The sequence below is a fragment of the Akebia trifoliata genome, chromosome 7, assembly GCF_017979445.1.
Source record: "Akebia trifoliata isolate Shusen 1 chromosome 7, ASM1797944v1, whole genome shotgun sequence".
In the NCBI taxonomy this organism is placed as follows: Eukaryota; Viridiplantae; Streptophyta; class Magnoliopsida; order Ranunculales; family Lardizabalaceae; genus Akebia; species Akebia trifoliata.
Window position 1 is genome coordinate 28,389,362 of NC_141381.1, and position 14,851 is coordinate 28,404,212.

The 14,851-nt window shown below is 33.3% G+C and overlaps 1 protein-coding gene across 1 annotated transcript; it reads left to right on the plus strand.

Moving 5' to 3' along the window:
* The first annotated feature begins 4,862 nt into the window (after positions 1-4,862).
* Positions 4,863-14,137, plus strand: LOC147398791 (short-chain dehydrogenase TIC 32 B, chloroplastic-like). Its single transcript, XM_086446764.1, has 8 exons — positions 4,863-5,076; positions 5,893-6,124; positions 6,638-6,717; positions 9,954-10,108; positions 11,666-11,716; positions 12,201-12,288; positions 13,619-13,665; positions 13,783-14,137. Exons 1-8 carry the CDS (start codon positions 4,956-4,958, stop codon positions 13,951-13,953), a joined length of 945 nt encoding a protein of 314 aa, XP_086302890.1. The 5' UTR covers positions 4,863-4,955; the 3' UTR covers positions 13,954-14,137.
* The last annotated feature ends 714 nt before the right edge of the window (positions 14,138-14,851 follow it).

Consider the following 14,851-nt stretch of genomic DNA (forward strand, 5'->3'; position numbering starts at 1 on the left):
ACCGTCAATGGTAAAGCAGATTAGCTGTTTTAAATCTGATTGAACATTAATGATAAGGGTTACAAGCATCAGATTAGCCGCTTTACATGTATTGAGCAATGATAAAGGTTACAAACAAACCAACCACCTAACACAATGTGTGTGATTAAACCAACCTCTTTACATGGCTTGAGCAGTATTTAGGTTAAAACCAACCACCTAATTAAGTCTATATCATAATATATCAAAGTTCTAAACATTCATTATTGTACTTTTGAAACAGTTTAATGGTTAAACCCTAATTATCCAACAAAACTAATGGTTTAGAATTAGACAATTGAGCAATGATAAATGTTACAAACATCCAATTAACCTCTTTATATTTGATTAATTAGCCACTTTCACATAACATCTGATTAACCACTTTACATGGATTGATCAATGATAAAGGTTACAAACAACCAACCACCTAAAACAATGTGTGAAACCAACCACTTTACATTGCTTGAGCAACATTTAGGTTAAAACCAACCAACCAACAACCCAATTAAGTTTATATTATATATCATAATCAAAGTCTAAGCCTTCATTATTGTACTTTTGAAATAGTTTAGTGGTTAAATCCTAATTATCAAACAAAACAAATGGTTTAGAATTAGACAAGTCATGCTATTTTCCATCTCTAATTCTCCCTTACACATTATATCCACTGACCCCAATAGTAAAGTAGATGATATTATATGCAACCTTTTCACCCACCAAGCTTTATACCCATTTCTCTAAAGTTACTTGTTAGACTTTGTTTTGAAGGAAATAATGCTGGTGAGAAGGAGATCTATTGTCTTTAATCAAATCTCATACTTCATGAGAATCCCAACAAAGCAAATGCTGTGCAATCTCAACTTTGACCTTTCATCTCACATTTTTTAAATACCCTTCTTTTCTTCCTATTCTTTTTAATAGTTTTGTTGTTGCATGGATATGAAGACAAACAACCTTTTCTCCAAATCTTACTTACCATACATGGGGATCAAATAATTGAATAAAAATGACATTCTATATTACCTTATTATCCAATCTCCATTTAATATTAATTTTTATTACTGAAGGTCTGGTTGGGTATACAAAAAGAAAGTGGATTGTTCTTAGTTGGTTTTTCATCTTTCCTTCTTTATTTTTCCATGGACACTGTAAAAGGTGAGTTTGATATGATTGTGATGAGGGGATTCTAGTGTTTCTGGCAGTGTTTGTTTAACTTTATTGAATGCATCAATTCAGGTAGGATAATTCCATTGATTGTGGGGAGACATGTTTGCACCACTTTGGGCCCTAGGGTTTTAGGGTGGTGCTTTGTTTTAGATCAGTGTCTCCTTTTCTTCCTTTGTTGGGTTGTTGGCAAATAAACAGAAAAAGCTCTTTATTTCCTTGGTTGGCTGGCTTTTTTAATTTGTCAGATTCTTGTTTTTTTTTCCTTATCTTTTATCTTTGGTGGGCTTTTTGGCTAATTAAGTATAGATTAATGGAGAGTAAGTCAAATGAGGATAAGAAGATTACAAGAAAAAACAAATTGAGATTTGAAATTTGATTCAACCTGTAATTGAAAAAGTAGATGAGAGGAGAGAAAAAAAAAATAGTTTCTAATTTGATAGGACGATATTTTTGTTTATTTGTACTCCATTTTCTCAAAGAGTCATGATAATTTGATGCTCTTTGTACAATCCAGTCACAAAACCGTAGATTTGTTCTTGTTCTGTTTTGTGGATGTAAGCACACTGTCGAATCACGTAAATTATTGTGTTTTGTGCGATTGTGTTATCTTGCTATTACATTTGTTTAAATGTACAAAAAGAACATCAAATTATCATGATTCTTCTTCAAATTGCTAAAAAATTATAAGTTTGAACATGGAGACTACTTCATCATGATATCATTTCATCTATAGAACTACTTATAATCTCAATGTTTCCAGGTAACTAATTGACAATGTAAAAAATAGCCAATTTTTTATTATATAAATATAAAAAGATTCCATTCCGGAAGAAAAATTTGATCAAAGGCCATAAAGATCAAGAATACCAACAAAAGCAATTGAGGAAAACTTCAATTTAAATTCAGCTCTATGCTTACAACCAATATCCCATTTGAAAACAAAATCCTGAAGAATAATTTTGTTCTGATACTAACATTCAAACTACCAACAAAACAACAAATTAGATTTTGGATCATTTAAGGGTTGGTGGGATTAGCCAAGACCACACCTTAAGAAGTGGAGATCTTGAGTTCAAATCGCCCTTTAAGAGCCACCCTCAGGGATTTATCTCAGAAATTACCTGGTGATAGTAGGGGGAGGGGACTACATGTTGTGGTTTGTGGAGCCTGATAGTACTGGTCAATAAGGAGGCACTGTAAATCAAGCCATGCCTTCACGTTGGGGTATTTATATTTCTCATTTTTGGTGAAAATGTGTAATCTGTAACTACAAGTTTTCCTTCATAGTGAAATTAATGTGATATGTGGATGTATCTCAATCTAGAGGGAACCACATAAAATCTCTGTGTTTCTTTCTGTGATTGCATCTTGTATTTGATTTTTCGATTCGTTTTTTTATTTCGATTGCACTTCTTTTCCTAATACTACACGTGCTCTAGGGATTAGTTGAGTGCTCTAAGAAGCTTGGATAGCTTGATTCCTAAAAAAAAAATTAAATTAAATTTTGAACTTAATTAGAATAATATTATCAAAATTAATCTTCTTTCTTTCCTTAAAAAATTATATCATTTCTCTTCTTACAATTATCCTAGCGATGACGAAAGGAAGCATCCTTAATAAGGTACAATCTCACGTGAAGAAGGTAGGGATGTGCCAACGACAACAAACATCCATAACAAAATGTGTGTATTGGGGGTGGGTGGGGGTTAAGTGAGAAAACAATGAGCATCAAATCTTGTAAGCAACAATAAAAAGGTAGCCGATTAATTGAATGATTATTAGGATAATTTAATTAGAATTTTTGCCGACAAAAAAAAGAAAAAAGAAAGAACCCTCATTACTTCAAATGCACTTAAACACCCGTGTGCACCGACTTTCACGTGCACAACCGATAATCGATCAACCTTTTTCTCAAGAACCCTAATCTTCTTTATAGATTGAATCATGACAAATTTACTTTTCTTTTTTGTTCTTCCAATACCTATTTATGCTCTTAAAGATAATGGGTTGCAAATGCATATTTCACTTTTGTATGAGTGAAGGTAACATATGGTGGTGGCAACAGAGAAATGCTTCACAAAGTGTTTGACAATATTACGAGTGATGTGGGCAAGAGAGGGGACCGAGTGGTCCCATTTCAAGGCAGATTCAGAATTCATCGTTGAAAAATCAACTTCAATGCTCTCTTTAGGTCCGTCAAACCTCCAACACCAACCATCATTTCTTACACCCCTAATGAGAGAAAGCCTAAGAACCGAAGGAACGTGTGAAGAGATGGGCACCCAACAAAAGTAAAACTTGTCTGGTAATTTCTCGCCTATTTCACGTTATATTGTGAATTTCTCATATGGATTTTAAACTTTTGAATTATGTTAATTAAGTGCACGTGTGAAAGATGCCAACACAACTATATATTATTTAAATGAGGAACAATCCAATAGCTATAACTAACCATACCAAAAAAAAAAAAAAAAAAACACACTCACCATACTTTAATAAGTCTAGGGTTATCAACGAATCGGTATATTTGAAACTTCAGATCCAGATTGAGGATTTGGATTTTGATAAAGACCCAATTTTATAAGGATCCAATTTGTTAACAAATCTAATCAATTTTAGATCAACCATATATTGAACCCAATAATGTATTTGAAAATATATAAACAAGATATATTTTATTTTATTTGAATATGTAATATATTTCATATTTATATATGTACTTTTATCAAAATTTATTGAATGAGATTTGGATTGATAAGAAAATATTAATTTTTAGGATCAAATCGAATTGGATCTAGAATACATATTATGTTAGATTAGGTGCAAAACTTAAAATGATTGTTTGATCAAGTCTGGATCTAATAAATTTCTTATCAGATCAATATTAATATAATATCATTTTGATCCATCGACAATTGTATTCATGACTAGTGAGCATGCATGCACGGTCCAACACCACATTTCTTTTCATCACTTTGGCCCACTAACCCATGAATGTTGGATATATCAATGATGAAACCTTAAAAATCAAGCATCTTGTTGTCCGAATCACCACATGAAATTTCCTTTTTTAGGAATTAGGATTAAGTCTTGATAACCGGACTCCTTTTTTTTGGTACTCACTTTGAACCCCTCTCCCTTCACATCACCGTACAAAATCATAAATATCTAGACTTGTGTATCCCAAAGCAAATTAAGGATGCACAGTAATGTGAAGGGGTAGTCAAAGTGAGTACAAAAAAGTGAGTCAGATTATCACAACTCATTAGGATTAGGATTAATAAAGTCTTGTCGTTGGATTCAGACTTTTATTTCATCACGGAGTCCATGAAAATATATATAAATTATACATGCAATATTGGAACATTATCCAAGCTTTGTTCCATATATATATAGCTAATACAATCAATTCTGTGTATAATTCATACAATATATCTATTGTCATCCTTTAAGTTCACAAATGACAAAAACTCGTTAATTTCTCACGAGAAGATATATGAAAACGAGAAAGCAACTGATAGGGCGATCTCGCGGGCTTTTCACACCACACCCCCAACAAATCAAATTCAAAAAGTGAAAGAAGAAGAAGAAGAAGAAGAGAAAAAACAAAAAAAAAAACCTAATAAAGAAAAAACAATAATATGGGTGAATTCTTATTAAATATCATTCCTTCCTTATATATACATTATAAGAGTCCCTTTACATGTGACTCTTATATATCAATTTAGATTTTATTTTGCTGAATAAGTCTTCCAGTTTCACTCTCCATGAAGGAAGCACTAAGGTATTTAGCAGGTGTTGCTGGCCCAAGTGGTTTTGGATCAAGTTCCACTGCTGAACAAGTAACAAAAGATTGTTCTTGTTCTCATCTAACAGCTATAATCACTGGTTAGTCCCAATTATTCGTTCTTTCTTTCTTTTTTTGAACAAAAAAAAAAAATTAGTTTTAGAGTAATGTCACATATTTTTCTTTGATTGTATTGGAATTTCGTAGGTGGGTTTTATTGATCTAATACTAGTTGGATGGATTTTGAGGTGATTCTGATTCTTCTTAGCTTTTTTAGTTTAAACTTTAGAGATAATTGGAATAAATTTGATAAAAGCTACCTTTCTTTCATGGGTTTTCTCTAAATTATCTTAAATTTAATCGACATGGGTACAATTTTATTTAATTAATATTCTCTCTCTCTCTCTCTCTCTCTCTTAGAGGAAAAAAAAATATACTTTTGAAGAGGATTATGGGTTTGTTTATTTCATTTAGATCTCTTCCATCTCTACCTGGCTTTTTTTAAGTTCTTGCAAGATATGCTTCTCTTTCTGAACACTCCCCACTCATTGGTTAAAACCTAATTACTATTTTTTTGGATTCTTGTTAGCTAATCATGTTCTTATTTAAGGATTAATTACAGGATATAATTAAAGATTTATAGGCTTTGTGAGCTAATTTAATATATATATTTTATAAATAAAATATTCTTATATTTTGGTGGGTCTCTTGTTAGATAATTAAATAACCTTTCCTTAACATTGATTTAGTTCAATAATCAATACTGCATCTCTGTAACAAAAATCTGGTCTTCATTTATTTATTGTTATCCAACAAAGAATGATTTTTTTGTGTGGATATATAAAGCATTAAAACCTAGATTTCTTGATGTGTATCTGATTAATCCTCTCTTCTGATCTTCGGGTTCGTCGTAAAAGGAGCAACGTCAGGTATCGGACTTGAAACTGCGAGAGTATTAGCAAAGAGAGGGGTGAGGCTTATTATCCCTGCAAGAGACTTAAAGAAAGGAGATGAAGTTAAAGAGAGGATCCAAAAAGAGAGCCCAAAGGCTGAGATTGTATTATTAGAAATTGATCTCAGCTCATTGGCTTCAGTCAAGAGATTCTGCTCTGAGTTTTTATCTCTAGGATTACCACTTAATCTTGTCATGTGAGTCCATTTGACATGTATTTTATTAAATATATTTCTGTGTTTCCATCTGTAGTTAATAAAAATCCAAGAAAAAAAAACCCTACAAAACTGTAGAGAAACAGAATGGTCACTTAACATTTAATGATCCCAGACATAATAAAGCCACGTGGCTCACTTTTGGGCCCACCCCTTGGTAATCACACACTAAAATCAGACTGATTGGTGATTTCTAGCTGTTGGATAAGGAATCAAACTTCAACCATGGGTTTAATGAACAGACCCATGCGTGGGTTTTACATCCATTAAAAAAAAAAAAAAAAAGAGGCTCCATCATCAATCTGACAGCTTTTTGGTTTGCATCCCACAAGAATTGGGCCAAAAGTCATGTGGGCCTATGGGCCCATATGATGTTTATGGAGAATGGGAACACTGGACCATGGTCATTGAAGTAATTGTCATTAAATTTATGTATTTGTTTGTTTGTATCTTCTGGGTAAATACTGATGGTGTGGTGATAATTTAACTTTGCAGAAACAATGCTGGGAAGTTCTGCCAAAATTTAGAGTTCTCTGAAGACAAAATTGAGATGACTTTTGCTACAAATTACTTGGGTAATTCCGACCTCTCATCTTTTTAACTAGGGTAAATTCCCAAATAATTACAAAAGTTTTCTACATTTTCGAAATATTGCTAATCCCTGACAAAGTTGTCTTGTCAACATTACGTGGTAGTTGTGTCAATATTAGCAAAATTTAAAAAAAAAAGAAAAAAAAATTGTAATTATTTGGGAATTTACCTTTTTAACTACATATTTTTTTTAAATTATATTTTTCTTATATAAATTTTTAAAAAATAATGGGCCTTGAAAATGGAGTGAATGTACAAGGAAGTAGATAAGGTACTAGATTATAAAGATTCCCTACCAATGAAGGGGAGGGTACCCATCTCTTGGTTGGTGTAGGACTTGGGGTTTCAATGACCCTTATCGACTCGACCCCCTCATAGACCAATGGTGTCGAGCCTATATACCCAACCCCATTTGCCATCTTTATGATATATATATATATATATATATATATATATATATATATATATATATATATATATATATATATATGGGTCCCGTTCGGCACCCTAAGTTTTACCACACACTTTAACAAACGTGTTTTGTCTTACATGGGTTATAAGTTTCGGAATGAGCTGATTTTTGGTGAGGATGATCTCTATGGTGAGGAGATCATCCTCACAAAAAATCAGTTCATTCCAAAACTTCTAACCCCATCAAAATTGATTTACAAAAAATGGACAGTCCACGATTTTTCAACGTGTAAACATGGGGCTAAACATTTCGGAATGGGCTGATTTTTGGGGAGGATGATCTTCTAATCATAGAGATCATCCTCACCAAAAATCAGCCCATTCCAAAACTTCTAACCCATGTAGGACAAAAAACGTTTGTTAAAGTGTGTGGTAAAACTTAGGGTGCTGAACATTTCCCTATATATATATGGGTCCCGTTCGGCACCCTAAGTTTTACCACACACTTTAACAAACGCGTTTTGTCCTACATGGGTTAGAAGTTTCGGAATGGGCTGATTTTTGGTGAGGATGATCTCTATGGTGAGGAGATCATCCTCACCAAAAATCAGCTCATTCCAAAACTTCTAACCCCATCAAAAATGATTTACAAAAAATGGACGGTCCACGATTTTTCAACTTGTAAACATGGGGCTAAACATTTCGGAATGGGCTGATTTTTGGGGAGGATGATCTTCTAATCATAGAGATCATCCTCACCAAAAATCAGCCCATTCCAAAACTTCTAACCCATGTAAGACAAAAAACGTTTGTTAAAGTGTGTGGTAAAACTTAGGGTGCTGAACATTTCCCATATATATATATATATAGGGTCACGTTCCTAAGACTCATATTGAGACTCACATTGCGACACACCGTTTTGTCTTATATAGGCAAAAATGTTTGGAATGAGCTGATTTTTTGTGAGGATGATCTTTGTGATGAGGGGATCATCCTGGCAAAAAATCATCCCATTCCAAAACTTCTAACCCCATCAAAATTGATTTACAAAAATTGGACGGTCTATAATTTTTCAACAAAAATTGGACGGTCTAGAAGTTTTATAATGAGCTGATTTTTGGCAAGGATGATCTCCTCACCATAGAGATCATCCTCACAAAAAATCAGCCCATTCCAAATATTTTTGCCCATATAAGACAAAATGGTGTGTCGCAATGTGAGTCCCAATATGAGTCTTAGGAACGCTGTTCATATATATATATATATATATATATATATAACAGCGTTCCTAAGACTCATATTGGGACTCACATTGCGACACACCATTTTGTCTTATATGGGTAAAAATATTTGGAATGGGCTGATTTTTTGTGAGGATGATCTCTATGGTGAGGAGATCATCCTTGCCAAAAATCAGCTCATTATGAAACTTCTAGACCGTCCAATTTTTGTTGAAAAATTATAGACCTTCCAATTTTTGTAAATCAATTTTGATAGGGTTAGAAGTTTTGGAATGGGATGATTTTTTGCCAGGATGATCCCCTCATCACAGAGATCATCCTCACATAAAATCAGCTCATTCCAAACATTTTTGCCCATATAAGACAAAACGGTGTGTCGCAATGTGAGTCTCAATATGAGTCTTAGGAACGTGACCCTATATATATATATATATAGGGTCCCGTTCGCCACCCTTAGTTTTACCACACACTTTAACAAACGTGTTTTGTCTTACATGGGTTATAAGTTTCGGAATGAGCTGATTTTTGGTGAGGATGATCTCTATGGTGAGGAGATCATCCTCACCAAAAATCAGCTCATTCCAAAACTTCTAACCCCATCAAAATTGATTTACAAAAAATGGACGGTCCACGATTTTTCAATGTGTAAACATGGGGCTAAACATTTCGGAATGGGCTGATTTTTGGGGAGGATGATCTTCTAATCATAGAGATCATCCTCACCAAAAATCAGCTCATTCCAAAACTTCTAACCCATGTAGGACAAAAAACGTTTGTTAAAGTGTGTGGTAAAACTTAGGGTGCTGAACATTTCCCATATATATATATATATATATATATATATATATATATATATATATATACTTGTGTGTGTTTTTTAGTCACATAAAAACACACACGCCATTGTGGGGTAACCATTTCTTGGTTGGTGGACTTAGGCTTTCAAAGATTCTTACCAACCGCTTACGTTCAATGGGGTGTGGATTTTTTTGGTCACATTAAAGAAGAAAAAAAAAAGAAGAAAAAAAAAAAAAAAAAAACTATGTGGCACACTCTGAGTCCACCAACCCATATATGTTAGGTACGCCCATCCAAGAGCCAATGTTCCACAAATAAGTGTGATTGTTGAAATCTTGCAATATGATTCAAATATTTTTTTTGTTATAGGCTTAGCCATTAGATTTAATTTTTATCACGACCGATGTCATTGACTAGAAATCACTCGCGAGTCTGATTTTTGGAATGTAGATCATCAAGGGGGTGACTAAATATCTTATGATTTAGTGGGCCATGAAACTAGGAGTACAGATGGGCCGGGCTACACTCAGAAGCATTTTGGGCCTGAATTATCAAGACCTAATATAGAATGGGCTGAGTTTATTTTGAGGCTTCAGAGGGTTTTAACTTCTAGAAAAATAAGAGGCCATTCTGTAGCTGACATGGCATTCATCATAGAAGACAGTTTTTTCTTTTGTAATAAAGCAAAATTTGGCAAAATGAGTGAAAATTAGCTTTGTTTGAATTTCAGTAATTTTATTTTGTTTTCATATTTTCCTTTGTTTGGGCAGGACATTTTTTGTTAACAGAAATGTTGGTAGACAAGATGGTAGAAACTGCAGCCCAAACAGGCATTGAAGGTAGAATAATCAACGTTTCATCGGTAATTCACAGTTGGGTGAAAAGAGATGGGTTCCACTTCAACCGTATCGTCAACCCCAAAAAGTAAATTAATTTTTTTTAAAATTTTTTTAATTGTTCTCTATTTTTTTGAAAGATATAAGATGCAATTATTTTAAGAGTTGTGCAGAAGTGACCTCACGATTGTACCTCACATCGCACATCCTGATGTGAAAGTGTATAAGAAGCATAGATAGATGCTTTTCATCAAGACATGAGGATGTGCGATGTGATGTACAATCTTGAGTTCACTTCAGGATTATTCTTATATTAATGAAAAGAGCACAGCACACTATTAAGCTAGCCCATTGACATGCACAAAGAATCCCATCTAAACAGTGATTCCTAAATGAAAATATTTTTTAAATTCTCAAAAACTTTACAATAAAATCAAACCCTAAATACTTTAAAATATCAAGATTTCTCTCTTCCCAAATTCCCTAATAATCACAAAAGAAAGCAAGTATTATATTATCCTTTTTGTCTTTCGAAAGATTGAAAAGTGTCAACTTCCAAATAAGGAATAAACATAATTTAGAAAACAGCCAGAATGAACTGTCTTTTGTACTAATTTTGTTATGCTATCTTAATATATTCTTATTTTTTCTCATACTTTTGAGTTTAGTCCCACATCGGACACTCATTGCCATATTTCTCTCTCTCCTTATAAGCTCTTAGACCTCTCCACTCATAGCCAATTGATTTTGAGTTGGACCCTGAGACTTATCATGATATCAGAGGGCTAGGTTTGTATAGGTCATGGGTTGAAATCTTTCCACCCTTATGGGTGAGGGGGAGTGTTGAGTGTATACTTTCCTCTACTTTCGGGTGTGTTATACCACAATTAAGCTCTATGACCGGCTTATATTCATAGTTCTCCCCTTTTCCAACAGATTGATCTTCTGGAATAGTTGGTTAGTTAATATGATATTAGAGTGGGCCTTTCTTTCCTCTATGCCATCCAATTCTTATCTCCCCGTGCTCTGACCCAATCCGGCCCACACGTGCGAGGCTCATATTGAGTTTAGTCCCACATCAGACACTCATTACCTTGTCTCTCTCCTTATAAGCTCGTGGGCCTCTCGCATACCCAATTGGTTTTTGAGTTGGATCCCAAACTTATCACATACAACATCCAAAGAGTAGTGAAACAATGAATGGATACCACCAACGTTAATACCTAAGGAAAATTGGAATCCACCAAAAGAAGAGAACTCTCAAAAGAAATTTTATGAAATCAAAGAGAACTCGTCTTGCAGATTATGATATTATTATATGAAGGATTTTATTCATAGTAAAATACGAAAATAGTCAACAATAATAAAAATGATTAAATCTTAGAAGTAAGGCGAGTGATTTGGCATCTAAAACTAAAGTTATAAACAAAATAAATTTTTCTAAAATGGTAAAAAAAATTATTTTTCACTTTTTATAAAAAAGGTCTAATGACAAAGCAATATGGATCCTAAAGATCTTGACGCTAACATTTAGATTTATACTACTACATTTAGGCCTTTTTCTTGGACTTTTGGCAATTCAAGCGCTCCACAAAGCCTTTTGTCACTTGTCCTGCACACAACACTAAATACTCAAAATTTCTCAGTCGAAATTGGCAAATGTATTGCATGCCAAGGAAATGGCCAAACAACTTAAGGTACAAATTCATTCTTTATGATATTTTCCTATGCAATATTTACCAACACAATGTCCTGAGAACAGTAGATATTTGTTGTGAGATGTCTAGTACTTTAATTGGGCTTGGATTTCAAGAGCTAAGACAGTATCAAAATGGACCTTTCCCTCTCGCTTTGGGCCTTGGCCTGACAAGTTACTTGATTGGGGCCATGTGAGGGTTCGGGGGCAGTGCCCCGATGCCAATTTTTGAGTATATATTGTATTTTCAAGTAGGGTTTGTTTGTGTTTTTTACTCTGTGAGGCTCATTGCGTCTATGGGCACAGAGTCTATAATCTTTATAGTTGATAATGGATTTTTCTCCCTCTCCTATGTGGACATAGGCAATTTGCCAAACCACATAAATCTTGTGTGTTCGTTTTGTTTTATATTTTATTTTATCTTCACTCTTGTTATGCTTCCGTATGACAATATTTAATTGAAAGAATTTCATTGCTTCTCACAGGCAAGGAATGCAAAAGTGACTATAAATGCAGTCCATCCAGGAATTGTGAAGACTGGAATTTTCAGGGACCATAATGGCTTGATCACAGGTATGAGTTATTTATGACCCTTCATTTTAAAACTGATTGAACAAAATCATTTTAAAGCAAAGAGAAAAAAAGTTTGCCATACTAAGAAAAACAAATTGCAATACTAATCCTCGTATCAAGTTTTTCATTAGCTAGTAAAGCTTGCAAACTCAAAAAATTATTTCCCTAGATTTCCTTAGTCTTTCTATTTATAAAGTTAGAGATGGGATTGTACTGTTTAAAGAAAAATTTACCAACACAGAGCACTATTGAACTTATTTCCAAAAATGATAATTTACCGTTTTTGGAATTAATTTTTTCTAATTACCCAAATGCTAATATATATATATATATATATATATATATATATATATATATGAACAGCGTTCCTAAGACTCATATTGGGACTCACATTGCGACACACCGTTTTGTCTTATATGGACAAAAATATTTGGAATGGGCTGATTTTTTGTGAGGATGATCTCTATGGTGAGGAAATCATCCTTGCCAAAAATCAGCTCATATGAAACTTCTAGACCGTCCAATTTTTGTTGAAAATTATAGACCGTCCAATTTTTGTAAACAATTTGATGGGTTAGAAGTTTTGAATGAGATGTTTTTTGCCAGGATGATCCCCTCATCACAGAGATCATCCTCACAAAAAATCAGCTCATTCCAAACATTTTTGCCCATATAAGACAAAACGGTGTGTCGCAATGTGAGTCTCAATATGAGTCTTAGGAACGTGACCCTATATATATATATATATATATATATATATATATATATATATATATATATGTACATCGTCAAAAGAACCCCATTGACCAAGATTTAGTTTTTATAAAAAAAAAAATACTATTGACATGAGATCATAATTTTTTTGTGTACAGTCAAAAGGATCTCATTGACAAAGAACATTTGAAAAAATTGTATTTTTGATATAAAAAACTAGTAACTTACTGTTCATTTTTATTTATTTATTGTTTTGTTAAATAAAAAAAATAATTCCTAAAGCGGTAAGTTACCATTTTCGGAATTAAGTTCAATAGTGCTCCATTTTGGGAATTATTTGATTTTTGGTCCATATTTTGATAAATTTGTCTTGTTTGAAATCTCTTCTCGAGGCAATGTTTCAAATCAAGAGAAAAGACCAAGATAATTTCGATTGAAACATTCAATGTTTCAGGGTCAATGGTTCATTCTGGTATCACCCAAAATCTAAATATCTTGGATGAAACAATATGAAATGTTACAAAACTTTCAGCCATACTCCATACTCATGAAAATTTATCTTTAATATCAATTCCTACTTAAAAAATATCTTACTTGTCCATTATTATTTGTGCAGATTCACTATTTTTTCTTGCATCCAAGCTACTAAAATCAATATCGCAGGTTTGTTCCTTGATCATGTAGTTTGCACCAATATAAACTCCGATTCCGATTGAGCTTGGTTTATTTTTCCAGTTGAGCTTAATTGGTTTAATTTTTCTCCTTATAATTTTGGTATAGGGAGCATCGACGACATGCTACGTTGCTCTAAGCCCACGAATAAATGGGTTGAGTGGGAGATACTTTGCAGACTGTAACGAGGATTACAGTTCAGGTCTAGCAAACAATGAATCCGAAGCACGTAAGCTTTGGAAGCAAACCCGTGCATTGATTCACAGACCATTTCATTAATCTGCAACTTAATTAAGATCGTCTCCACATAGATGCATAAATTCATGCACATATATTATATATACATGTAATCCTATACATGTAAGTACGATAAGATAACTTGTACACCACATATGTGTCCTTCTCGGTTCTCTTGTATTAGCGAAATAAATATTGTATAGAAAGAGGCGGATTCGATATCAAATTATGAATAATTAGTGTTCTTTCTATTAGCCACTCAAGGGAGAATTAATGCTTCAAAATTCCTTAAAATAAAAATTGGTTAAGTTTTTAAAATAAAAGATCTACTCAACCAAATTGGTTATTGGGCAGTAAAAATCGTGACGGGTATCTGACACTATTCTTTGAATATGATCACCCTTGACCGTGATGTACTTGTTTAACTGAAAATAATTGAGACCATTGTAGATACTGGAACTACAGAGTATATATGAACAGTCCTCGTGTGCTTTAGAACTTTTTTGATTAACAGGCGTGGCCCATTTAGACTTGAAAATGAATTTTACAAAGCCGGTCCACTGAAGATTGGGCTTGCTAGGCTGTGGGGCCGACACGAATTATGGGACTTCCTTGTAAATGTGAAGATAAAATAACCAAGCAGTAGTGGTTTATGTTGCTAGATTTCTATGGTTAACTGTTTATGTATAAGAGCTAGATACTAAGGCCTAGAAGGCTAGTTCTTGGGTCCGATTTATTTCATTAATTTAGATCCTTATATAAGTTGTAGAAAACAAAAACTAGTTTTTCACTAAAAAAACAAACAATAAATTAAAAAGAAACTTTAGTTGTTGGTGATCCGTACTTAATGATTAAAGGTGAAACAGGGCATGATTTTGGTATTTAAAATTTTCTACTACTCGTTTAAAGTCTGAGAGTTGATACTCCACCTGGGCATTAA